The sequence below is a fragment of the Thalassophryne amazonica genome, chromosome 11, assembly GCF_902500255.1.
Source record: "Thalassophryne amazonica chromosome 11, fThaAma1.1, whole genome shotgun sequence".
Lineage (NCBI taxonomy): Eukaryota > Metazoa > Chordata > Actinopteri > Batrachoidiformes > Batrachoididae > Thalassophryne > Thalassophryne amazonica.
In genome coordinates, this window is record NC_047113.1 from 50106054 (window position 1) to 50133845 (window position 27792).

The 27792-nt window shown below is 39.8% G+C and overlaps 1 protein-coding gene across 3 annotated transcripts; it reads left to right on the forward strand.

Annotated features, from left to right (window-relative positions):
• Positions 1-650: 650 nt before the first annotated feature.
• Positions 651-26986, forward strand: ubl3b (ubiquitin-like 3b). Of its 3 annotated transcripts, XM_034181591.1 has the most exons (7): positions 651-825; positions 930-966; positions 1301-1401; positions 10265-10373; positions 10590-10676; positions 11173-11250; positions 26268-26986. In XM_034181591.1, exons 3-7 carry the CDS (start codon positions 1375-1377, stop codon positions 26318-26320), a joined length of 354 nt encoding a protein of 117 aa, XP_034037482.1. In that variant the 5' UTR covers positions 651-825; positions 930-966; positions 1301-1374; the 3' UTR covers positions 26321-26986. The 3 variants fall into 3 exon arrangements, with proteins under 3 accessions (XP_034037482.1, XP_034037484.1, XP_034037483.1); XM_034181593.1 differs by lacking the exon at positions 930-966; XM_034181592.1 differs by lacking the exons at positions 651-825; positions 930-966 and having other exon boundaries at positions 1278-1401.
• Positions 26987-27792: the final 806 nt, after the last annotated feature.

A 27792-nucleotide genomic window follows, 5' to 3' on the forward strand; every position in this document is an offset into this window, starting at 1 on the left:
TTTGTCTAGCTGCGGATCTGTTTTTTTGTCTTGAGGTTTTGGTCCTGATGGACTTCAGCTGCCTGCCAGAGGAAAGGGTAACAAAAAGTCTGTGACCTGGATAGGAGGGATCAGCCACAATCTTCCTTGCTCGCCTCTGGGCCCTGGAGGTGTACAGGTCCTGTAGGGATGGCAGACTGCAATCGATCACATTTTCTGCTGCATGGATAATACGCTGCAGTCTGCTCCTGTCCTTAGCAGTGGCAGCAGAGTATCAACACAGTAATGGAGGAGGAGATGATGGACTCAATGATGGCAGTGTAGACGTTCACTATCATTGTTCTTGGAAGGTTGAACTTCCTCAGCTGTCGCAGAAAGTACATCCTCTGTTGGGCTCTCTTGATGAGAGAGCTGACATTCAGCTCCCACTTGAGGTGATGGTGATCCCAACTGCCTTTCCACTTTTCATAATTTTCATAATTTTTGAGAACTTAAATGTCAAAATGGTCCATCTTGTTATGCAATAGGCTAAATATTATCCAGAATTCATATTGAGATTGTGATAAATACCATAATTTAATAAAACGTCCTCTTGACAGGTGAAATCTGACATTTTAAGCTTGATTCCTCTTATGAAAGGCATGCACTGGACTTCACTTCCCAGAGTGCTTAGCGGTAATTTTCAGTGTTTACCAGCCAGCTGACATCCGGTGTCATCCCGTCCATTGGCCAATTTTAACAACATTTCGAAAGTCCCGTACATTCGACATTTCCCCACCAAAAACATTTTTCATAGTTCCATCTACACAGCTGAATGTAAAATCTCACTATATTCATCAGATGCAGGTGCGTTCGACATAAAAACAAACGCTGTTGTACATTTCTTTTGCTAGCAAGCGAGCTCAGAGCTAACAGCTAATTTAGCTTAAGCATTATTTTTTTCTTCTCAGCTTCGACTTCGGTTGGAACGAAAGTCGGCGCTAGTGGGTACGTTGTAATATAACTATTGACCTGTTTTATTAATGTCAACTTAATCCCTGGCAATATTTGGGTGTTGCTAACGCAGATATCTTTCCGTTAGCAGGCAGCTGAAGCTAAGCGCTGCAAGCCTGCTGCCTGTTATTTAATTTTGGTATCTACGGTGTGTTGAGCGTTTCTGCTCACTGACATTAAGATGCAAATGAATCAATGATATCGTCAAGGTGATGTCAGGATGTAACGTTAGCGCTATATTCCCAGGGTAGATCATGATTAGTTTGCTGTGCCCTGATGGTGCCAGGCTGTGGTAAGCAGCCCCACAGTATCGGTGTTGTTCTTCCAGGGCTTTGGCCCCGTCTCCACCAGCTGTACACTCGTCCTGTCTGAGCCACCACAGTCTCCCTTCCTCATTGAACCATGAACACTCAAAAGGATCTTGACATGGTGAGTGAATGCAACATGAAGTTCTAGTTAATTGAAGTAAATATAAAATGTTTATTTTAGCATGCAAAATATTGTATTCAACTTCTGGTAACTATTTTATGCTCCATGTCTCTGATATTATCGGGGCAAGTATACTAGGCATAATGGAGTGAGTGGGTCACCAAAATGTCTGTCAGTAACTCTGGAATAACAAATGTATGTTCAGCTTCGAAATCTTGAATTTTGCTACATATAGGCAAGTACCAAGCAAATCTATTTTGGTCCATCTGAGTATTTTTTTAAGACTAAGTTGGGGAAAAAAGAATAAAGCAAGTTTCTCCTCTGTAGTCACATACTGAGATTGGATTGTACTGACTTCGTAATTGCACATGTGCACTTTTCTGCAAATTTTCTGCCACTTCCACTGTGCTGAGATTGGTTGGACATGTCTTACTAGGTGCAATTGAGAAGGAATTAAGTGAAACTTTACTCTTATCTTTTCTGTTGATGGAGTGTGTGTGTGTATAGAAGTACAGCAGTCTGAGGGTGACAAATGCATTCCAGCAATCTCAACATGAGATATATATATATATATATTTTTTTTTTTTTGAGTAACAGTTACCTAGATTAGATTAAATATTTTAATTAAAAGACTATTCTTGTAAGAACAAAATATTTGCAGTGTAGTCTTGTCATGTAACACAGACTTACTTGAAAATTGGGGGTGGGGGGGGGACAAAGACTTCCAAGGTGAGGGCATCCACCTGTAGTGGAGTAGATAACTAACAATTGTTCATTTCTGGAAAGAAGCACCAAAGTTGGCACAAATACTCCTTAGACATTACTCTTTTGAAAAAACTGAGTAGCCACTTGAATTTTCAGTAGGCGGCCAGGTAGGACGGGTCAATTGAACAATTACACAGGGGTCAAAATTAAAAAATGCTCCAATCATATTGAAAGCTATACCACATTATTTGTCTGATCACAACGATACCAAAAAGGTGTAGTTTGGACTATCTATGACTGAATGTTATGGAGTTATGGGGTAAAAATAACAAGAATGGTGACAAAGGTCAATTTCAGTTTGTACAGGGGTTAGAAGTTAAAGTTGCTCCAGTTTTGGTAAAAAGTGGTGAAAATTATTGGTTGAACTAATAGGATTAATAAATGAAATAGTTTTGACTGTGTTGAATGCTTGGTCTGCAAGGTAAAGGTAGAGCAATGTCGACGTCCATTGGATTCTATGATATGTGACATATGTTACCCTGTAACATGATAACTAAGCATGCCACATAGTGCAAACTATTCCTTTTTAAAACCCTATTAACTCAACCAATAAATTGCATCACATTTTACAATATTTAGAGCAACTTTAACATCTGACCCCTGTACAAACTAATGCTGCCCTTTGTTACCATTCTTGCTGTTTTTACCCCATAACTCCATAACATTCAGTCATAGATAGCCCAAACTATACCTTTTTGGTATCGTTGTGATCAGACAAATAATGTGGTATAGCTTTCAATATGATTGAAACATTTTTATATTTTGACCCCTGTGTAATTCTTCAATTGACCCCTACCTGGCCGCCTATTGAAAATTCAAGTGGTTACTCAGTTTTTTCAAAAGAGTAATGTCTAAGGAGTATTTGTGCCAACTTTGGTGCTTCTTTCCAGATTTGAAGGATTCCTCTGTAAAAATTTCTGTTATCTGCTGCACACAGGGACAACAGTTTCCCTGTTAAGATCCAAATGAAGATGGTGGCTTCCCACATGGAAAATGCTGTGGGCACACATTCTTCTCCTTCTTTCTGTTTAATGGCGGTGGCAACCTGTGGGCACACGTCTGTCAATGTACAGATGTTAGCAGATGCCACTGTGCATGCTTGAAAGCATTTTGAGACATTTTTGGGTGAGCAAAAATAAAAGGCAAAGGCTATTCACCCAACTGTTGGGCAGGTAAGTCATGCATTGAACAGTACATGCCCAACCGTTGGGCAGATAAATATAATGTCTTACCTTATTCGCCCAACCGTGATCCTGTATTTGACACATTTTGTGCATCTAAACTATGTTTTTTACACTTTTCTAAGGCTTTAAAGCGGCGACACATTTAACTGTGCCGTCTTTAATTACTGTGGATAAAAACACCGCAATGGATGAAAGTAGACAAACTTCATAAGTATTTTGAACGGAAATGCTGGCTTGTTGCCTGTAAGATGGTGTTAGTTTGACACAGTTCCCTGGGTGTGATAAGCCAAACAGAACCGCTTTAGATCACAGCCCCCCTGCGGGCTGCGAATGCTCCCGCAGTCGGCGAGAAAATATCCGGTCTTTTTCCCCACCTTGAAACTGGAAGTGAGCTTACAAGCATGCTCATTGGTCAGTTGTGGTTGGGTGTATATGGTCGCATATTTACTCTATTGAACCAACAGTATAGCCACTCCGAAAATAAAATGAAATGGAAAGAGGCACAGCAGATTTTTGATCATGTGAGTTATTACCTCTACCAACAAAGTTGGAGGAGGTTATGTTTTTGCCCGTTTGTTTGTCTGTTTGTGAACAGCATAGAGCCCAAAATTTGTCATATATCATTATCAAATTTTTACTGAAGATTCATATCCTGATAGGCTAGAACTGATTCAGTTTTCAAGGTCATAGGTCAACGTTTGGGAAAAATCCTGGAAAATTGGAAAAATCCCTATCTTTAACATTGAACAAATTTTCAAAAATTCATAACTCTGTCACAAAAGATCAAATTTCTTTCATATTTGAAAGCGTTGTGTAGGATGGTGTCCTTTATCAACTGACAAGGTGTGATCTGGATCTGATTCAGATTGCAGGATTTGAAAACCCCATTTAATGTATATTTTACATTCTATCTTAAACAAACATGCCCCAATCACTAGTGCACACTGGCACTCACTATCGCCTGACAAAGTTTGATCAGGATTGTAGATTTTGTGGACATTTGAATTTAATATTGAAAAGCCCTTTTGGTGTACATTTTGTATTATGTCTCAATCAAAAGTGCCTCAGTCACTCTCATTTTTCTGTTATGGATTTACCTACACCACCAAAATTGGATGTAGGTTCAAATTTTATGCCTGTTTGTCTATCTTACAGTTATCAGTCAGAAACCAAGTGTCAAAAAGCAATGACAAATTGTGCATAGCAGAAATGACCAATGTTCTTTGAAAATGATCTCAAACAGAATTCAGAAACTGAAAAAGTTGAAAAACATTGACAATACCACAAAAAACTTTGATTCACATGCATGAACTAAATACATACTCCTGACATTTGATCACATCTATTTTAGTTTATGAAAAGCCACTTCTAACAGGACTTTGACCTTGCAAATTTTTTACAAGGTAAAATTTTGTGGAATTGGAAACTAGTGTTGGCGTAGGTTTGAGCTCTACAAGCGCGGTGCTCTAGTTCTTTCATGTATAAGTATAAATATGAATGCTGACACAGTGGGACATGTCTGGGCTTGTTGCGGCAGCCACATGTAAAGTAGGCCTTTTGTTTGCATGTGTTCTGCTCAGTATGTGAAAGTGAACACACTTAGAAAATTTGGAGCTTCCAAAATTAAATGCTATTTGTAAAAGGGCATTGTACGCTTCCAGTCTCAGCTGCTTAGCAACCTTTACATAATGCTTTCTCTTAAACAGTTTAACGGCTCATTCAAGTGTGTGTGTTAGCTCCTGATCATGACTTTCCCCAAGATTTGTAAGTACACTGGTGTTATGCCAATTTGATTATGTGAAGTAGGCCTGCAGAAACATAGTGTTTGGGGAGGGGGAATGTTACTGTTTCAACTATGATCTCAATAGGAAAAAATTTCTTGTTGTACAATTCTGGAATTTCTGCTGCGTAAAATGTTATGAGCGTCACTTCTCTTTATTGTGAGCACAGTTGCCTTTCTACACAAATTACTTGTGTGTATAAAGGTCAGCGCATTGTGTGGTATGATGCTCAATGTTATGTGTTTCTTTGCACCATGAAAGACTGTTGCTATCTGCCTCATACAGACTGATGGGGAAGACGTGGTTTTACTCCAATAATGTGAACATGGCTTCAATCTAACCATCAGTATCTTGGTGCAAAAATCGCAATGTGTTTGTGCAGCACCCTTATTTCTTTCCTTGGGGAGAGCCCTGCACCACTGATGGCTGATTCAAAACAAGCTGGTGCTAACTGTCACCCACTGTTATAAATAGTCAAACATTTTCAGTGATATCAGGACATTTGTGGGCAGGTTGGGGGGGGATGAATCATATTCATCAATATTGCTTAAAGACTACTATTCATTCAGTTTCTGCCACTTATTTGTATCAAGGTCACACTGGCAATATAATAAGCAGCCCAGTCCACACTTCAGTTGTTGTTGGTTACATTCTCAACCATTTCTTGGGGGATCCTGAGGTGTTCTCAAGGCACCTGGGAGATATAATCCCTCCAGCATGTCCTGCGTCTTTCCCAGGGCTTCCTCCTAAACCACTGATTAAAGCTACTGTATCTAAAACCCGAACTTGTACCAAACTGTGACGTCTGATCTCACACACACACACACACACATACACCCACTTAGAAACCATGGAGGGGTCTGAAATTTTCATCTTAGGTGCATGTCCACTGTCAGAGACATAATCTAAAAAAAAAAAAAATCCGGAAATCACAATGTATGACTATGATTTTTTTAAAATAATTTATTTGTTTGTTACTGCTGCAAATAAGTATTTGAACACCTAACAACCAGCAAGAATTTTGGCTCACACAGACCTGTTAATTTTTCTTTAAGAAGCCCTCTTATTCTGCACTCTTTACCTGTATTAATTGCACCTGTTTGAACTTTTTACCTGTATAAAAGACACCTGTTCACACACTCAATCACACTCTAACCTGTCCATCATAGCCAAGACCAAAGAGCTGTCTGACACCAGGGACAAAACTGTAGACCTGCACAAGGCTGGGATGGACTACAAGACAACAGGCAAGCAGCATGGTAGAAGAGAACAACTGTTATGATTATTAGAAAGTGGAAGAAACCCAAGAAGAAACCCAAGATGACTCTCAATCTCCCTCGGTCTGGGATTCCATGCAAGATCTCACTTTGTGGGGTAAGGATGATTCTGAGAAAGCTTATTAACTACACAGGAGGACCTGGTCAATGACCTGAAGAGAGCTGGGACCACAGTCACAAAGATTACATTAGTAACACTTGATGCTGTCATGGTTTAAAATCCTGCAGGGCAGCAAGGTCCCCCTGCTCAAGCCAGCACATGTCCAGGCCCGTTGAAGTTCACCAGTGACCATCTGGATGATCCAGAGGAGGCATGGGAGAAGGTCATGTGGTCAGATAAGACCAAAATAGTGCTTTTTGGAATCAACTCCACTTACCATGTTTAGAGGATGAGAACAACCCCAAGAAAACCATCCCAACCATGAAGCATGGGGGTGGAAACATCATACTCTGGGGGTGCTCTTCTGCAAAGGGGACAGGACGACTGCACCGTATTGAAGAGAGGATGTATGGGGTCATGTATTGCAAGATTTTGGCAAACAACCTCCTTCCCTCAGTAAGAGCATTGAAGATGGGTCCTGGCTGGGTCTTCCAGCATGACAATGACCCCAAACACACAGCCAGGGCAACTAAGGAGGGGCTCTGTAAGAAGCATTTCAAGGTTCTGGAGTGGCCTGGCCAGTCTCCAGAACCTGAACTCAATAGAAAATCTTTGGAGGGAGCTGAAACTCCAAACCTGAAAGATTTGGAGAAGATCTGTATGGAGGAGTGGACCAAAATCCCTGCTGCATATTCTTTTTGCTGTGGGGCATGACTGTGTGTGTCTCTTGTGTGTTTCTCTCTCAGCACTTTTTCACTCACTCTGACATTCTCAGACTGTATGTGGCATTCATTCTGCATCCCCAGGATGCTCGATAGATGGAAAACCTGCATCCTTTTTGTATTTATTGCATTTGTTCTGCAGAGGGACAGCAATAAATAAGATCCAGGTTCTTGCTTGGTGCTCATAAATGTAATCCTGACATAATATTTTTATTTTTTTTTACTGCACTAGGACATTGCCTGTGGGGCTCCATGGGCTCTAGATTTGGTAATGTTCATAAAATAGGTACCTGAAATTTTTCAAGGGTGGTAATAAATTGTGCAAAGTTTTTATAATAATTTTAAGTGAAGGTGCAGGAAATTAAAATTAGTTTTGTGAGTGTGTATTTATTATTTGGCCCATTTAGTTGATATCATATTTTAAAACTGGCAATGTTTGATTTACTGTTTAGCACTTGAGGATCGACAATATTCTGTTACTAATGTATGTAAAAATGAAAGACTTCACTTTCTCCCCAAATGACTCAGCCACAGATATTGCCAAGCATGTCTTTTGAAGTTGCATCAATTTTAACAATCATATCAGCAAGGGACCCGGCTCTGGAAAAAGCCACAAAAGTCCGTATGATGCCACTTGGCTTTTAATATAGATGATTTACCACCCCCTGTTGGAATGGCGTGTGAGTCCAGAATGTAATTATTAACGTCTGTTGTTCACTGTTGTTACAGTCCTCTCCCTCCAAACTCTTCTGTACTTTGCTGCACGGTGAAACCATCTGATAAGACCGATGATTAAGTTGTGCGCATATCGTTCATCACAGAACCTACTGCGGACAAACTGTATTTGCATGAATTACCGACTAATTCCCATTTAAGTCAAAATAGGAGCCTTGCTACTGTCAAGACATGAAGTTTGTAAAATGTGTAAAATAAGATTAGAATTTTGCATGGGCTGAAGAGGATTCTAATATCCCCAATGTCTCCAAAAATATTAGTCCTGTCAACTTTCCACTTTTGTGGCATTCATTCTTGACCCAAAATATATACCAAACGGCAAATGTCAGCTCTCTCCAGTATCTCTGTGATCGAAGCCATACACATGCATGCACGCATAAACGTACGCAGAGGCCACTTGGCTTTTAATTCGTATATCGATTGGCAGAGCCTCAGATATGTACTCTGTAGGCCCTTCTACTTGTGTGCTTGTTTTGTTTGTTTTTCCCCTTCTTCTCTCTTGTGTCAATTTCCTGAATAAGAGTTTTGTTCCAGTTGCCTAGTTGAAATACAAGATTGTTGAATGAACGTTAACTGGTAGCCCTTTTGTTTGTGGTCAATTGCTACAGATATCACTGCTGCCTAATGGCTGATATGTTTGATTATGGTGGTGACAAATTATAATTAATTGAGGGTTGTTTTGGGGTTGTAGTGGTCGGGGGGGGGGGGGGGGGGTTATGGATTAGGCAACATACATAAGCATTTAGTTGGGATAGTGACTGCTGTTCTGTGAACATCTGTCTAATCTCAGTTAAAACGTTGCCCTACTTTCCTTTCAAGGTTTAGACACCAATTGATTGCACCCCCTTACTAAGTCCTGGCCGCAATTGCCACAAGTTGAATGGGATAGCTAACATTTTTAAAAGAGAGATGATAGAAAAGATCATTTTAGTATCTGACTTGCAAATATAAATAGATTTTTCATTTTGTGATAGCGGTTAAAGCCAACAAGTAAAAATGGAATTTTAAAATAAAATTATACCAAATGCACATGGTGATCCATATGGGTTCTGTGGTGAGACAAAACAAAAACACGAGTTGCAAACAGTCCCAGCCCATGGTACTGTCCTGTGACTGAATATAACCAGGCATGTGTAATCCTTGGATAGCTGTGAACCCTTACAGTAATGGGTTTTTGTTTTAGAATAGTAGAGCCTTGCGGATCAGTGCAATGCAGGTTGTCACTACTGGTATCCAGGCAGATTTGACTTTGTTTTTATTTTGTTTGGGATCGAAAGGATGGAGGTAAAGCCTGTTAATGATGACATGGGTATGTAACCCCACTTGGGGGTTATTCGGTTCATAGAGGAGGGCAGGGCTACCAAGAGAGGATTGTATTTGTAAACAGACCTAGACAGAGTGTGGGCTGTCCGCTGATGGCATCACACCGCTTGGATTAGTCTCTTTGTTCTCTCTTCTGTGCTGTGGGAATTAAAGAAAGTTCATGTTCCTGAAGAGTGATTTATGGCTTTAACTAGGATGGGACACTTCCCACAAAATCAGTTGGAATTAACAACACGATTGATTAGAGAAAATAGATTACTAAAGAGCAGTGCTTGCTACTTCATAAATTAGATTACTAAAGTCTGAAGTGGATCAATAAGTTGTGGCCAAAGTGTTGTTTCTTTTGTTGACTTAAGTAGCTGCTCAGAAGACAATATTTGGAAGAGGCCTCAAAACCGGAGACCCTCGTGTACATTTGCTCGGTTCTTTTTGGGGCTTCGCAATGGTCATGTAAATTTAATAACACTGACTGGAGCTGTCTGGGACACCTGGAGTTATTCCATTAGGCTAACAAGCCCGGCAAGGAGCTCATAGAGCCTTGAGGCTAAACAGCTAGTATTCTCCCTCTCGGCCCTACCCTGATCTGTTGTCATCTCTGCCTACCAAGGCTACCTTTAGTGTAAGCCCTCACTGAATGAAGTCAGCCAGTCAAAGAACCGGTTTTAGATAAATTTGATTAAGCAGGAACATCAGTGTCTTCAATATCTTCTGGATGTCACCTGATATCTGCAAAGATTAAAAAAGGAGGGTGGATTTCACCTAAAGTGATGAAGAGTTTTTATGGAGAGTTGTGGTAGGATATTTCTATGGCTTAAGGTGTGTGTGTGTGTGTGTGTGTGTGTGTGTGTGTGTGTGTGTGTGTGTGTGTGTGTGTGTGTGTGTGTGTGTGTGTGTGTGTGTGTGTGTGTGTGTGTGTGTGTGTGTGTGTGTGTGTGTGTGTGTGTGTGTGTGTGTGTGTGTGTGTGTGTGTTAATAGGTGCATCTTCGCCTTATCCTGGTCAGTGGGAAGACGCAAGACTTCACTTTCTCCCCAAACGACTCAGCCACAGATATTGCCAAGCATGTGTTTGATAATTGGCCTGCAGGTAAGTATTTTTTAACAATTAAGTTAAGATCAAGTGTGATGGATTAAATATGTATACAGTAAACATTTTATTGCTGTGCTAATTATGTCATGTGAAGCACTGGCAATCTTTGGGTTTATTTTGAAAATGTTTCAGTTTTCTTGCATACAAATGCAGAAGTAAGGGAGAACAGTAACAATAAGTCCAGTAAGTCATACACTTCTTTGTCTGCCTCAGGGTGGGAAGAGGAGCGAGTGAGCAGTCCCAGCATACTGCGCCTCATCTTCCAGGGGCGCTTCCTTCATGGCAATGTGACCCTGGGAGGTAGGACAAACATCATCCAGAAGAATGTTCTGACCTACATTCATTCCAACATGCGCTACATGAAGAAGACAGGTCTTATTACTCTAAACAGAATGCATTTGTGAAGGTCTGGTGTAGGTTTGTAGTGACGAATGAATTGTGAGCACTGCCCAAAATCATGTCATCACTCTCTGACTTTCTGTCAGAGTCGCACCCAAATGAGCAGCTGACTCAGAAAGAAAAGCAAACAGGAGAGAGGAGCACGTCAGTCGATTGTTTTAATCTTTTTAAACTCTTGACCTTATTGTTCACTTCCCTGACAGTCTCATTCTGGTGCCAAAAGGCTCACTTTTTCTTAATTGACTTTTCAGAATTATACAGTTTAACCAAATAGTAAAACAAGTATAAATTATTTCAAAGTAAGCATGTTAACATGACTATTAAGAAAATAAACTGCACCATGTGACACATGCATAGTTTGAAAAATAATGAACAATGTGTATTTTCATTTTTGAAGCTCTAAAGTTGCCCCCAGGCCGAACAACTGTCATGCACTTGGTTGCCAGAGAAACTCTTCCGGAGCCCAACTCGCATGGTGAGGAACTTTTCTTTTTGTCACATTTGCAGTACAGCAGAGTTATATCAGTTTTATATTGATATCCTGACACAAGTTTTCAAACATTCAGGTATTAGGTTCAATAAATAAAAAATAATGCTGTGTTGATCTAGACAAAAACAAAATGTCCAGGTGCATTTGTCAGCGTCATGAGGCTTTGAACCAGTGATAGTCACAGTAAGTTGGACAGTGACACGGTTTATGTGGATGAAGTTGAAATGAAACAATCAAGATGTGCTTGTTGTTTACACTCTTAAATTTTAGTTTAGTTGGTGTAACATAAATATCACATTAATCATTCATGGATTGATATTTCAAACATTCTAAGTAATAGGGCAGCACAGTCTTGTTTGGAGGCAGGCGCTAAAGGGGTAAAATGACGCATATGATGTAATTTCTCTACTTCCGGGGTACAAACCACGGCATTTTCAATGGGGTTTTGGGCAAATTACATGCAAACAAAGTAAAAATGCAAAGAAAAAGTGACGATGCAGTGGGAAAGTGGACATGTGTTGCCGTTTGTTTACGATCCAGAGCACAAACGTGTTGAGGAGGTTTAACAGGCCAGAGAACAGCTACTCTGGTTAGCTGTGTAGACTAACACTTACCAACACGATGTCTCCCACCTCCTCGCCTTTTCTTCTTCACCAGGAACAGTATAAAAATTTTTTTTTTCGTGACTGCTTTGGTGATAGCAGCCAAAAACAAAACTGTACACCATTTATCCGTGTGAAGTGCGTGTGTGTGTGTGTGTGTGTGTGTGTATATATATATATATATATATATATACACACTCAACAAAAATATAAACGCAACACTTTTGGTTTTGCTCCCATTTTGTATGAGATGAACTCAAAGATCTAAAACTTTTTCCATATACACAATATCACCATTTCTCTCAAATATTGTTCACAAACCAGTCTAAATCTGTGATAGTGAGCACTTCTCCTTTGCTGAGATAATCCATCCCACCTCACAGGTGTGCCATACCAAGATGCTGATTAGACACCATGATTAGTGCACAGGTGTGCCTTAGACTGCCCACAATAAAAGGCCACTCTGAAAGGTGCAGTTTTATCACACAGCACAATGCCACAGATGTCGCAAGATTTGAGGGAGCGTGCAATTGGCATGCTGACAGCAGGAATGTCAACCAGAGCTGTTGCTCGTGTATTGAATGTTCATTTCTCTACCATAAGCCGTCTTTCAGAGAATTTGGCATTACATCCAACCAGCCTCACAACCGCAGACCACGTGTAACCACACCAGCCCAGGACCTCCACATCCAGCATGTTCACCTCCAAGATCGTCTGAGACCAGCCACTCCTACAGCTGCTGGAACAATCGCTTTGCATAACCAAAGAATTTCTGCACAAACTGTCAGAAACCGTCTCAGGGAAGCTCATCTGCATCCTCGTCGTCCTCATCGGGGTCTCGACCTGACTCCAGTTCATCGTCGTAACCGACTTGAGTGTGCAAATGCTCACATTCGCTGGCGTTCGGCACGTTGGAGAGGTGTTCTCTTCACGGAAGATGTGAAGGAGATGTGTTGCACTGCATGAGGCAAATGGTGGTCACACCAGATACTGACTGGTATCCCCCCCCCAATAAAACAAAACTGCACCTTTCAGAGTGGCCTTTTATTGTGGGCAGTCTAAGGCACACCTGTGCACTAATCATGGTGTCTAATCAGCATCTTGATATGGCACACCTGTGAGGTGGGATGGATTATCTCAGCAAAGGAGAAGTGCTCACTATCACAGATTTAGACTGGTTTGTGAACAATATTTGAGGGAAATGGTGATATTGTGTATGTGGAAAAAGTTTTAGATCTTTGAGTTCATCTCATACAAAATGGGAGCAAAACCAAAAATGTTGCGTTTATATTTTTGTTGAGTGTGTGTGTGCATATATATATATATATATATATATATATATATATATATATATATATATATATATATATATCATTCCTAATCCTGTCCATTCTTGTCATTCCCAAAGAGAATCTCAACATCTTCAGCTCTGCCACCTCCAGCTCTGCCTCCTCTCTTGTTGTTAGTGCCACCATCTCTAAGCCGTACAACATAGCTGGTCTCACTACTGTCTTGTAAACTTTCCCCTTCACTCTTGCAGATATTCTCCTATCACAAATCACTTCTGCCACCTTTCTCCACCCACTCCACCCTGCATGCACTCTCTTCTTCACCTCTCTGCCACACTATCCATTACTTTGGACAGTTGACCCCAAGTGTTTAAACTCATCTACTTTCACCACTTGTACTCCTTGTAACCACTATTCCACTGGGCTCCCTCTCATTCGCACACATGTACTCAGTCTTGCTCCTACTGACTTTCATTCCTTCTCTCCAGAGCATACAGTGGGGCAAAAAGTATTTAGTCAGTCCCTGATTGTGCAAGTTCTCGTACTTAGAAGGATGAGAGAGGTCTGTAATTTTCAACATAGGTACACTTCAACTGTGAGACAAAATGAGAAAACAAATCCAGAAAATCACATTGTAGGATTTTTAAAGAATTTATTTGTAAGTTATGGTGGAAAATAAGTATTTGGTCAATAACAAAAGTTCACCTCAATACTTTGTAACATAATCTTTGTTGACAATGACAGAGGTCAAACATTTCCTGTAAGTCTTCACCAGGTTTACACACGCTGTAGCTGGTATTTTGGACCATTCCTCCATGTAGATCTCCTCTAGAGCAGTGATGTTTTGGGGCTGTCGCTGGGCAACACGGACTTTCAACTCCCTCAACAAATTTTCTATGGGGTTGATGTCTGGAGGCTGGCTTGGCTACTCCAGGACCTTGAAATGCTTTTTACAGAGACACTCCTTTGTTGCCTGAGCCATGTTGCATCTTCAATGCTCTCACTGAAGGAAGGAGATTTTGGCTTAAAATCTCACGATACATGGCCCCGTTCATTCTTCCCTTAACACAGATCAGTCATCCTGTCCCCTTTGCAGAAAAACATCCCCAAAGCATGATGTTTCCACCCCCATGCTTCATAGTAGGTATGGTGTTCTTGGAATGCAACTCAGCATTCTTCTTCCTCCAAACACGATGAGTTGAGTTTTTACCAAAATGTTCTATTTTGGATTCATCTGATCACATGATATTCTCCCAGTCCTCTTCTGGATCATCCATATGCTCTCTGGCAAACTTCAGACGGGCCTGGACATGTACTGGCTTAAGCAGGGGACACGCCTGGCACTGCAGAATTTGAGTCCCTCTCTGCGTAGTGTGTAGCCTTTGTTACTTTGGTCCCAGCTCTCTGCAGGTCATTCATCAGGTCCCTTTGTGTAGTTCTGGGATTTTTGTTCACCGTTCTCATAATCATTTTGACCCCACGGGATGACATCTTGCGTGGAGCCCCAGATCGAGGGAGATTATCAATGGTCTTGTATGTCTTCCATTTTCTTACAATTGCCCCCACAGTTGATTTATTCACACCAACCTGCTTGACTATTGTACATTCACTATTCCCAGCCTGTTGCACATCTACAATTTTCTTCCTGGTGTCCTTCGACAGCCCTTTGGTCTTGGCCACGGTTGAGTTTGGAGTCTGACTGTTTGAGGCTGTGGATAGGTGTCTTTTATACAGATAATGAGTTCTAACAGATGCCATTAATACAGGTAGCAGGTGGAGGACAGAAGAGCTTCTTAAAGAAGTTACAGGTCTGTGAGAGCCAGAAATCTTGCTTGTTTGTGGATGACTAAATACTTATTTTCCACCATAATTTACAAATGAATACTTTAAAAATCCTACAATGTGATTTTCTGGATATTTTTTTTTTTTTGTCTCTCACAATTGAAGTGTACCTATGTTGAAAATTACAGACTTATTTCATCTTCCTAAGTAGGAGAACTTGTACAATCAGGGGCTGACTAAATACTTTTTGGCCCCACTGTATCTCCACTTTTCCAGGCTAGACTCAACCTGCTCTGTACTCTCACTAGAGATCACAATGTCATCTGCAAACATCATAGTCCATGGAGACTCTTGTCTGATCTCATCCATCAACCTGTCCATTATCATTGCAAACAAGAAAGGACTCAGAGCTGATCCTTGGTGTAATCCCACCTCCACCTTGAATGAGTCTGTCATTCGTACTGCGCATCTCACTGCTGTCACACTATCCTTGTACACATCCTGCACTACCCTCACATACTTCTCTGCCACTCCAGACGTCTTCATACAATACTACAATTCTCTTGGCACCCTGTCATAAGCTTTCTCTATATCCACAAACACACAATGTAACTCTTTCTGGCCTTCTCTATACTTCTCCATCAGTATTCTCAGAGCAAACATTGCATCTGTAGTGCTCTTTTTCGGCATGAAACTATATTGCTGCTCACAGATCTTCACCTGTTTAAGCCTAGCTCTTGGGTTAAAGTTCTCCGTCACCACGACGAATTTCCGTCATTTGGAAAATTTAACCACACATATGCGCGTGCACGTGGTGTCATGCGTGTTTTAGAACAGAAATAAGATACCCTCACTGCCAAAGCAACAACCCATTCTGTGCTAATCAAAGCAGCAGCAATGTCAGCATAGATGGCGCCGCACCGCGGAGGAAGGGACTGTGTGAATTTTCACTCCTCTCCACTCTGTTTACTGCTTGCCATGAGCCACGGTCCTTCTCATCTGTCTTCGTGGGAACATGGCAGACCTTCCCCAAGCATGTCATGGCGTTTTCAATGTTAAAGTTAGCATTAAGCTGTTCGCATCTCAGCGCATTTGTGTGCATTTATTTTCTGTATAATTAATGGCTCAGTGTTTGTCATAAAAGTCAAATGTATTACAAATTGTAATATTTTTTGTTTTTATTTATATATTAATAATAGCAACAACAACAATAATAGTAATAATAACTAATAATGCTACAGTACAGTTTTAGAGAATCAGACAAAAAGAACCTGATAAAACAGAAAAGATAAAACCAACTAACAATGAACATAAATAAATAAATATAGAAATAAATAACTGTTTCATGTGAACACCTAGTGACTGTTACACCTCCACTTCATCCCTGTTTTATTTAAGTTTAGTGGCAATTTGTTTCGGTCAAACCACATCTAAGCTGTGTTTTTACACAAGAAAAAAATAAAATGCAGTAAACTGCACATTTGTGTCTTTTGTCATGAAAATATCTCATTAAAGATAACATATTACACTTTAGTCATGCCTTTAAAATACTTTTGTGGACTGTTGCTGTAATTGTTGTCAGTGGTTGAGATAGCTGCTGTAGGCATCTAAAAATGCTCATAATCGGGTGAAACCTGATGGAAATCTATTTGTGGTGTGTCTGATGTATGTATGTGTAAAATAAAATAAAATACTACTCCAGGTATGTTTTGATGAGAATATAACATAACTTTGTTGCAAGGTCAAACGTTGATGTTGCCTGAGAAAGACCTTTTAATAATTCACTTAAAGAAATAATGGCAAAACTCACATGTAAGTAAAAAACAAAAAACAAAAACGATTAATCGAAAAAATATCGACCGATTAATCGATTACTAAATAATCATTAGTTGCAGCCCTAGTTTGTTTTACGAGTGAGAGCATTTTACTGATTAAATGTGAATAAGCCAGTTTTGCGTTTCTCAGTGCGCATGCATTTTCAAAACTGGTGACAGTGTTACTTTGCGCACAGCAGAACAAGGTTGTCAGTTGCTTTAGGCCCTAATTTTGTATTTTATTGACTGTACAGCCAGCGACACAGCACCCATTTGGTGCATTTACCAGATTAGAACAAATCAAAATACTACAGAAGGAATTTTTACTTTACAGTTTGAAGTGAGTTTTCTTTGTTTCAGAGGGCTTCATACCAATTAAAATTCACCAGAATATACAAAATGTGACTTGCTCTTTTAAAACAATTCTGGGGGAGATCCCCTAGACCCCCCCTTAATCAATACTGTGTTTTTACTTCACAGTTTGAAGTGAATTTTCTTTGTTTCAGAGGGCTTCATACATTAAAATTCACCAGAATATGAGGTCTATTAGAAAAGTATCCGACCTTATTATTTTTTTCAAAAACCATATGGATTTGAATCACGTGTGATTGCGTCAGACAAGCTTGAACCCTCGTGTGCATGCGTTAGTTTTTTCACGCTTGTCGGTTGCGTCATTCGCCTGTGGGCAGGCTTTGAGTGAGCACTGGTCCACCCCTCCCGTCGGAATTCCTTTGTCTGACTACTTGCTGAGAGACTGCCGCTTTGCTTGATCAAAATTTTTTCAGAAACTGTGAGGCAGATCCAAGTGGACACCATTCGAGAAATTAATATGGTTTTTGGTGAAAATTTTAACGGGTGATGAGAGATTAAGGAGTGTTACTATCGCTTTAAGGACTACCCACGGCGCCGGAGGGTGCGCTGCGCTCCGAGCCACCGTCGTCAACCTGTTTCGAGTTGAAAACTTCCAAATTTAAGCCTCTGTTGACCCAGGACGTCGTGAGAGAACAGAGAAGTTTCAGAAGAGGTCGGGATCAGCAGTTTATCCAGACATTCCACTGTTATTCCGTGTCGGCATTCCGCGTCGACACCCAGCCGCTCATCGCGCGGCGCCACACCAAAACACCTCCGTTGGAAGCCTTACAGGACAAGTTTGAACATGCCCAGCTGTTAAACAATTTCTCGGATACTCACTCGACTGAAAGCCATCGAAAACCGCCTGAATCTTACGAATGGTTATCAACACGGAGGTGTTTTGCTGTGGCGCCGCGCGATGAGCGGCTGGGTGCCGAAGCGCGAATCCGTCTGCACGTCTTTCATTACAAAATCTCCTTTAACAGTGGAATGTCCAGATAAGCTGCTAATCCCGACCTCTTCTGAAACTTCTCTGTTCTCTCACGACGTCCTGGGTCAACAGAGGCTTAAATTTGGAAGTTTTCAGCTCGAAACAGGTTGACGACGGCAGCGCGGCACACCCTCCGGCACCGTGGGTAGTCCTTAAAGCGATAGTAACACCCCTTAATCTCTCATCAGCCGTTAAAATTTTCACCGAAAACCATATTAATTTCTCGTATGGTGTCCACTTGGATCTGCCTCACAGTTTCTGAAAAAATTTTGATCAAGCAAAGCGGCAGTCTCTCAGCAAGTAGTCAGACAAAGGAATTCCGATGGGAGGTGTGGACCAGTGCTCACTCAAAGCCTGCCCACAGGTGGATGACGCAACCGACAGGCGTGAATAAACTCACACATGCGCACGAGGGTTCAAGCTTGTCTGATGTAATTGCACGTGATTCAAATCCATATAGTTTTTGAAAAAAAATAAAAAGGTTGGTTTCTTTTCTAATAGACCTCGTACACAGAATTTGACTTGCTCATTTAAAAATGTTCTGGGGGAGATCCCTCACCACCCTTTTATGTACCTTTATGTTCAGATTTTGCATTCTTTTTATGCTTTGTCTCTCTCTCTCCTTAGAGGCTATTTAAAATAGATTTGTATTCTGTATAATGTGTTTATTGTATTTATTGAGGGAAAAAAAAGTGTGTGCCCCCACTGCGCCACGTTTTAGGGAATTGCTGGCATTGATTTTTGCCAGGAAAAATTTCAGTCGGATGAAAATTTATTGTTTTAACCCATGGCCTAGCTTCTGCTCCTCTTTACCATAACTTCATGCTGTGGCTGATCAACTTTATACCTCTGTATTTACTGCAGCTCTGCACATCACCCTTGTTCTTAAAAATGGGAACAGCACTCTTTGTCTCCACTCCTCAGGCATCCTCTCACTTTCAAAGATTTTATTAAACAAACTCATTAGAAACTCCACTGCCGTCTCTCCAAAACATTTCCATGCCTCCACTGGAATGTCATCTGGACCAGCTGCCTTTCTTGACTTGACTGCCTTTCCTGACTATTTATATTGGTCTTAAAAAAAATAAAAAATACGGATAGTAGGGTGTTGTCAGTCCGTCTGGAGTAGGACATTCCCACAAACTGAGTCAAGGTACAAGAAGTTGACTGAGGGAAGCCACAAAGGCACCCATGATAACTCTGAAGAAGAGCTAGGCTTCTGTGGGTGTGTATGGTGAAACTCTTTACAGCACAACTTTTGTCTGTTGCATCACCAGTTAAACAGCTTCATAATAGAGTGGGGCACAAGGAAAAAATAGTCTTAAAAAGATGTGAAACCTCAGATCAATTTTGTCGTAAACATGGGAGCCTCTGTTTTTATTTCTTGTATTAAAAAGCCATCTTGCTTCATTCCACCTTGAACCTGTTACCGTTGATGCAACAGGCAAAAGAGTTGTGAGTCACAATATCATGACAAAACACAAAAAAATCACAAACTGTGAAAATGTCTTGCAAACAGATCATTAAGTGAAATTTTCTCAGGAATTCAATTTTGCAATGCAAAATACAAAATGTCTATCCAGTTAAGTGCTACAAGCCTTAACTTACGGATACTTTTATGAAACTTTAATAATTCTATATGTGAAAATAACTGAAATAGCACTCGATAAATGACATTAAACATGCTTGCATCTTCAAACATAACCTAACAGAGTTCACATTCAGCACACAGAAGGTCAGTTAAGTCTAAGATCAGCCAGGGCTCGCTGATATAAGATCTGCATTTTATGTGATCTGGACTCCCTTGTTGCATTTACTTTTTCAGATAAATAATCAACATTTGCAGTTTTCAGCTTACTGTACCATTCTTCACCATACAACTTGACCACCACGAAGTTAATGATTTTGTGATTCTGCTCTGGAGTCATCTGAGAGTAAGTGCTAGCAGGCCGGCCACAACCCTGAGAGCTTTTGTTATCTTTCTTAGGCATGATAAATTCACATTTCAGTTACCTAAATAAAGAAAAAAACATACTTTAAAATTTATGTTGATGAAGAATTAATAACTAGATGCTTAATTACAACCCCAATTCCAATGAAGTTGGGACATTGTGTAAAATGTAAATAAAAACAGAATACAATGATTTGCAAATCCGCTTTAACCTATATTCATTTGTATACACCACAAAGACAAGATATTTAATGTTCAAACTGATAAACCTTATTGTTTTTGTGCAAATATTGCTCATTTTGAAATGGATGCCTGCAACACGTTTCAAAAAAGCTGGGACTGTTACATCACCTTTCCCTCTAACAACACTCAATAAGCATTTGGGAACTGAGGACACTAATTGTTGAAGCTTTGTAGGTGGAGTTATTTCCCGTTCTTGCTTGATGTACGACTTTAGTTGGTCAACAGTCCGGGGTCTCCGTTGTTGCTTCATAATGCACCACACATTTTCAATGGGCGACAGGTCTGGACTGTAGGCAGGCCAGTCTCGTACCCGCACTTTTTTACAGGGCTGTGAAAACTCCGCGGGATTCTGCAGATTTCATCATGGGGGGGTTAGTGTTGTATCCTTTAATCGTGATCATCACTGAGTTTTTAAAATGTCTATCGCAAAGCGTTCTCTTTTTTTATGACATTGTGGAAGTTTTATAAGTCCGTGGACACTGATCTGTGTGTTACAGATACAAATCATTGTCCTGAGATCTGCGGAGTTTCGAGGAAGAAAAATGTTGTTCAAGCCCTAGCTGTTACGACAATTGTCGTAAAGTGGGACTGGTTAGTTGCTGTGGTGACGCTGTGTGACTCCTTCACGGGGCTTAAGCTAAACGTAGCATGTGGACATCCCAAACTTTTAGAGCTTTCAAGTTTGTAAAGTAAGAATTTTGCAGCATGTCTGTGTCACGGAGTGACATCGGACAGAGAGATGGCAAGAAAGACGGTTTGAAAACGTCACAAGAATGTGTGGAATTGTTGCTGGCTTCATGAACACACCTGAAAGATAAATGGGAAAAGCGAACTGTGCCCTCAGAAAACATGGTAAGAATTTTCTCTCTCTGGAAAATAAACGTGCTGTTCAAACAGGATTTTAGACAAGATTATGTGACTTTTTTCTTTGATTAATCTAGACTTTGTTTCATTGGAATAAAGACATTGTGGCTTTGAATGGATTTCGGCTACATGAATTTACACAAGAATATAAGTGACTTTTTACTATAAGGTCTGTTATTGATATTTTACCATGATTTTCCAAATATTCTCCAAGTTTTAGCTGTCTTCATGAATTTCATGTAGTTTATCTGTTCTGAGTTAATGCATAATTTGGTTTACAATCAAAAAGAAAATCATTCCAGGTCCTACGTCCATGTTCTGTTATTTCAACATTATCATTGACAGGTCAGATAAAAGGTTGAATGTAGGATCATTTAAATATGCACTAATTTTGAGATTTGTTCTTCCAGGAGATGCTAAAAATGTATCATTAGATAAAAATGTAATTCTGGGGCCCCACAGGGTCCTAGACCCTGGCTCCTGGGGGGCTATGCCCCCCAGACCTCCTGCAAATTTTCCTCACATTTCACAATTTTCATTTCACAGCCCTGTTTTTACTACGAAGCCACGCTGTTGTAACCCGTGCAGAATGTGGCTTGGCATTGTCTTGCTGAAATAAGCAGGGACGTCCCTGAAAAAGACGTCGTTTGGATGGCAGCATGTGTGGCTCCAAAACCTGGATGTACCTTTCAGCATTGATGGTGCCATCACAGATGTGTACATTGACCATGCCGTGGGCACTAACATACCCCCATACCATCACAGATGCTGGCTTTTGAACTTTGCGCTCGTCACATTCTGGATGGTCTTTTTCCTCTTTGTCCGGAGGACACAACATCTATGATTTCCAAAAACAATTTGAAATGTGGACTCATCAGACCACAGCACACTTTGCTTTCCACTTTGTGTCTGTGCATTTCAAATGAGCTCTGACCCAGAGAAGGTGGTGGCATTTCTGGATGTTGTTGATGTATGGCTTTTGCTTTGCATGATAGAGTTTTAACTTGCACTTGTAGATGTAGCGACGAACTGTGCTAACTGACAATGGTTTTCTGAAGTGTTCCTGAGTCCACGTGGTAAGATCCTTTACATAATGATGTCTGATTTAATGCAGTGCCGCCTGAGGGATCGAAGGTCACGGACATTCAGTGTTGGTTTTCGGCCTTGCCGCTTACACGTAGAAAGTTCTCCAGATTCTCTGAATCTTCTGATTAGATTATGGACTATAGATGATGGAATCCCCGAAGTCCTTGCAATTGAACATTGAGAAACATTGTTCTTAAACTGTTGGACTATTTTTTTTTCACACAGTTGTTCACAAAGGGGTGATCCTCACCCCATCTTTGCTTGTGAATGGCTGACCTTTTTGGGGATGCTCCTTTTATACCCATTCATGACACTCACCTGTTTCCAATTAACCTGTTCACCTGTGGAATGTTCCAAACAGGTGTTCTTTGAGCATTCATCAACTTTCCCACTCTTTTGTTGCCCCTGTTCCAGCTTTTTTGAAATGTGTTGCAGGCATCCAATTCAAAATGAACAAATATTTACACAAAAACAAAAAAGTATCAGTTTGAACATTAAAGGTCTTGTCTTTGTGGTGTATTCAATTAAATATAGGTTTAAGAGGATTTGCAAATCATTGTATTCTGTTTTTATTTACATCTCACACATCCCAACTTCATTGGAATTGGGGTTGTAGACAGTAGTGGGTACAGCTAGCCAAAAAGTTAGCTTCGATAACGGCTAATCAGCTAAAAGAAAAGTTATCTTTTATCAAGCTAAAATGATAAGCCACCAAAAAATTTATCGGAAGCTACAGCTAACCGATAACTTTCAGTAAACTACTAACAAGCTGATTTTGAGTTTTAACACTTGGTATCATTAAAGGCCACCACAGACTCAAACAATGAGTCAGCACTTGTCTTTGTGCGCCCTGCCCACTGCTGGAAGCTCCTGTTTACTACGTATTTTGCAGCAGTGAAGCAGTTGAGTGGAGCTAAGCTCAACTCTACACACACACACACACAAAACCATTATTCCTCAACAGAATACTCCAGTGAGGCAGAGGTCTTGGAAAATAAAGCAGTTTTGACTTATGGTTTTGATTTAAAATCATCAAATTAATCTGGATAAAATAACTCCATTAATGTCAGTTCTGTCATTTGTACAAAGTTAAAATATAACACATATCTTTTAATTTTAAATAATGGACTAATTCTGAAGTTTTGTAACAAATAGAGACAGATGCCTAAGGGATTATGGTTAAATGAGCCTCCACTAACACTGATTGGTTGATTCATTCATTCTCTGTAAAAACCAACACGTTAATGTGACATGACGTATTGGTATTTACATATAAATGTGTTTTTGTAAAATATGGTTGTAAAATATGGCATTTTATTCATATGTTAAAAAAAAAAATCCATTTGCATAAGCCACAAGAAAAGTTATTACACAACCGTCTGATATAACCAGGGTCAAAATGCATAGAACACTGCCATCTACTGGCGCCCAGACGCTCAGACCCTAACCCATAATCCTTTATGTACCAGTTTTTTTTTGTTTGTTTGTTTTTTGTGTGCTAGAGAGTTGCTGCGGCTTAAACAGCAGAATCCATGATGACAAATGTGAATGAACATTAGGATTATGGGATATCTCAATAATTAGGGTGAATACTGCCATGAACATTTTTGGCCAGTAGATGGCAGTAGAGACCGTAGTGCAAACAGGAAGCGATTCAACTCAGTGATTTCAGTTGAAAATAATGGAGAAGCAATCTGAGCTTCTTCTGCCATTTTTACATAAAACAAACACAATAACAATATCTATAAACCCAGAGAATACATTCACGAGAGTTTTAGGCACAATATAGAAAGAGTTTAATGTTGTCCATGTGGAGCCTGATCAGAGCGTCTGAAATACATTTCTCCTGTCGTGACTATACTGAGATTACCCATAATGCACCTGGACACAGCATGTCCACACTAAAACCTTCAAAATTAGTGCAATACTTTAAAATGAAAACATATAGCTGATATTTTCACTTTATAAAACTTCAGAAGTGATGTTATTTAAATATGTACAAAATTAGTTTTGTTAAAATTTTAACCATAAGTTAAAACTGTTGCCTCTGGATGACTTGGGTGATACTGCCAGTGAGTTAGTATGGTATCAAGAGTAATTATCTTGTGACCAGCTCTCCTCTGACTGCAGAGGATAGAGCGGTTTCTCCTGAAACCAGCTCTCCTCTCTTTACAGAGAATAGAGCTGTTTATCTGCTGCAAAACATTTAGCAGGTAAGTGCTAAAATCTTTGATATCAGACTTGACACAGATTTTCTTTTTTTTTTTTTACTGTTAAAGGTTCCTTTACTTCACCTGCAAAAACATGCTAGCGATCTAAAAATTATCGGACCACAATTTATCGGAAGATAATTGGACCGATGATGGTTTTCTAAGTTATCTGAAAAGCTAATCCGATAATGAAAACATTAGCTGCGATAATTAGCGGTTAGCAGATTATCGGAACTGTGCCCACCACTGGTTGTAGGTCTCTTATCTCTAAATAGTGCTAACAGGACACACATCCCATCTTAACTGGAAGTGATGTTTAGTAATATAGCCAATTCTGCTTGTGAAATCACAAGAATCCATTGCAAAAAAAAAATCCCATTTGTTTCTGGTCAAAGATATGTTCACATTAATGGTACCTCCATGCAATATATATATATATATATATATATATATATATATATATATATATATATATATATATATATATATATATATATATATATATATATATATATATATATATATATATAACCAGTTAAGGTTTTAGGAGTCTAGCTTCAAAATTGAAGGGATCTGATTTTTTTTTTTTTTTTTTGCAACTTTTTTTTTCCACGTCTTAAATTTAAGGATCATGGGTTGAGAAAAATGACTTTTTTTTTTTTTTTTTTTTACCTTACAATAAGCAATATCTAACTGTAGTTATCAGTGGATTGCGCAGGACCCACTGATTAATTTGGTATGCAGTATGTAAATATAGCTTTAAAAACACCACCACCATAGTAAAATAAGTATCATATCTTACCGAAAGCATAAAATTTTGCCAAAGAAATTGTCACTCGGCCATAAGACAAATACTCCTGAAGGATGATATATCTGCTGCCTGAAAAGCTTAAAATTCATTTTGTAACAACACAAGAACTAGGAATAAAGCTTATGTTACATCTTAAAACATACTTTCACTAGTCTTGCTTGAAAAAAAATCACAACATAAAAATATTGTCACCAAAAAACGCCTGTTTTAGGGGTATTTTTTAATTGGAAAAAAAACACGAGCACTTAGGTCATATTTAGACATTTCTAAGTGCTAAAATAAAAGAGCAGGTTGGTTTACCTTAGGAAACAACAACAAACACTAAGAAATACCTTTTTTTTATTATTATTATTAAATATCTTTTTCACACATTTGTCACAAAGTTGTGACTCTGAATTCGTACAATGTCATATGTACAGTTTCTGGAATCGTGCCTTCAGAGTTTTGAGTATCTTGGTGGCTTCAGTTGCGCAGTCACTCAGTTTTTGAGAACTGCCTACTCCAGCCTGTTTTATCATAGAACAATGTTCATTTTGTATACCCGTTTATTCCAATTAAGGGACATGGTGGGACTGGAGCCTATCCCAGCAGTCATTGGAGGACAGACGGGGTTCACCCTGGACACCACTGATGTAAATGAACAGTGTGTATAAACAATATTCCTTGTATTTAGTTTGTCCAAATACCTGTGTCTTCTGGATATGGAAGGTCTGTTTAAAAACAAACAAAAAGGCAAATTTGGTATTTTTCTAAAACCCCTTAAAGATGAACGTTTACACTGACTGCAAGCACATCTTGATGGTTTCATTCGGGTTCCATTGCGATGGTCTAACAGGAAAAACTACAAAAGTCATCACTGTCCGACTACCTAAGGACCTGACTGGACTGCACACTGTGTTGTTTTGGTGCACTTCTCTTAATTTAAACATCGTTCCTCAAAATGAATGTGGACTTTATAGGCATTTTGTCTCAGCTGATCATTTTCAAGTAATCATTTTGTGTCTATAGGTCAACGGAACAGAGAAAAAACCACAGAGAGCAATTGCTGTCTCCTCTTCTAAAGCAACGGCAAATGACTTCTCCTTGCTTCTCCACCTCGTATCGATGCACATTTAGACGTACGCAGCGTGTCTCCTGCCCGTCGTCCTGTGAGCTGTGGATTTGGAGTAATCACAAGAAGTCTGGTCGGAAGCACCACCTGCTTTGGTTGAGCGATTGTCCAATCTGAGGGGTTTTTTGTGCCAACTTATTTGAAACGTCTTTTGTTCCCCACCTTTTACTGTATTGGCAGACTTCGCTTTGTGTTATCCGTGTGTTTGAGGCTGATAACATACAGTGCTTTCACACCCATATAAAAGCGGTTGCTGCTGGTCAAGTGTTCATGGCCGTCAGAAATACTGTGGAGTTTTTCATCTTGGATCCTGTGGAGGATGTGCGGCTTGTAACCCTTTCCTGCTGTTTTTGTAGATGTTTCGCCACATCTCATCTCACTGCACCTAACCAGTTTAATTCAAGTGTTCATTGTTTCCTATTTTTGGGAGGGACAGCCGAGGAGCAGATCATTAATAAGATGTGGTGGAATTGTCAAAGGCTTTTTTTTCTTTTTCCTTTTTTTCTTCATCTTCTTATTCTTCTCACTAATTGAACTGTGCACAATTGGCCTTTGTGGCATTACTGCACCTGTTTGATCCTGACCATGGACCACTAAAGGACTGAAAACATTTTAGGAGTAATGGTTGTGTGTTGTGTTGCTACACACCAGCTGACAAATGAACAAGTCCATGGGAAACTGGAACAGAGTCAGTGAGATGTTTGCTTGTGAAGAGCCAAAGGATTTCGTGGACTATTGGTGCCGCATTTGCACCTTTAACTCTGTTTAGACTATCAGTGCTCCATCTCGACTCCAACACGAAGGGGCAGCAGGAGCTTAAACAGCGGGCCAGTTAATCTCCGACCAGGGAGTCTTGTCGTCTGGACTTTATAAGACGAGCAGGGGGGGAAGCTCCTCCCACATGGATGTAAAGAGGAAATTCTGGTGGTGTTTCACCTCCGTTTCATTTGATTGCTGTCTCTACTTCTTTGTGGAATTCGTTAATATCCTGAATATTGAAATTTGAATATCGATTTTTATCTTGTGTATAGGTAATCGTTAAGTTTTAATGCGAGCAAGTGTGAGGTGTGACGCATGTGGCATCTGAGGACTGGTGGGGGGGCATGGTCTTAAGAAATGATGTTGTGCTTGGAGTGATGGTCAGCTGCAGTTCTTTGAGAAACAGCCAGAAATCTTTAGATTCCTTTTTGAGTGTCTTTTGGCTTTGTGTTTATGTCAGTGTCACTGCTATGAGCTTTAGCTAAGTATGAATAATGTAAAAATTAAAAGGCAATGTGGTCTACATAAAAGCTTGCATTATAAATGAATAAATCTTTAAATAAGCTAGCCTGTTTATTTATTTATGCTGCCATTAATTTGTCAAGACTGGTCTGTCAAAACACATGGAGTATCATTGATTTGCCTGTAGGTGGTAGTGTTTCT

Bases quoted from the DNA above. Each gene is read 5' to 3' on its own strand.
- ubl3b (XM_034181591.1), top strand. From the start codon at position 1,375: ATGAACACTCAAAAGGATCTTGACATG. The intron at 1,402-10,264 runs GTGAGTGAATGC...GTGTGTTAATAG, and splicing joins CTCAAAAGGATCTTGACATG to GTGCATCTTCGCCTTATCCT. The intron at 11,251-26,267 runs GTGAGGAACTTT...TTGTGTCTATAG, and splicing joins TCCGGAGCCCAACTCGCATG to GTCAACGGAACAGAGAAAAA.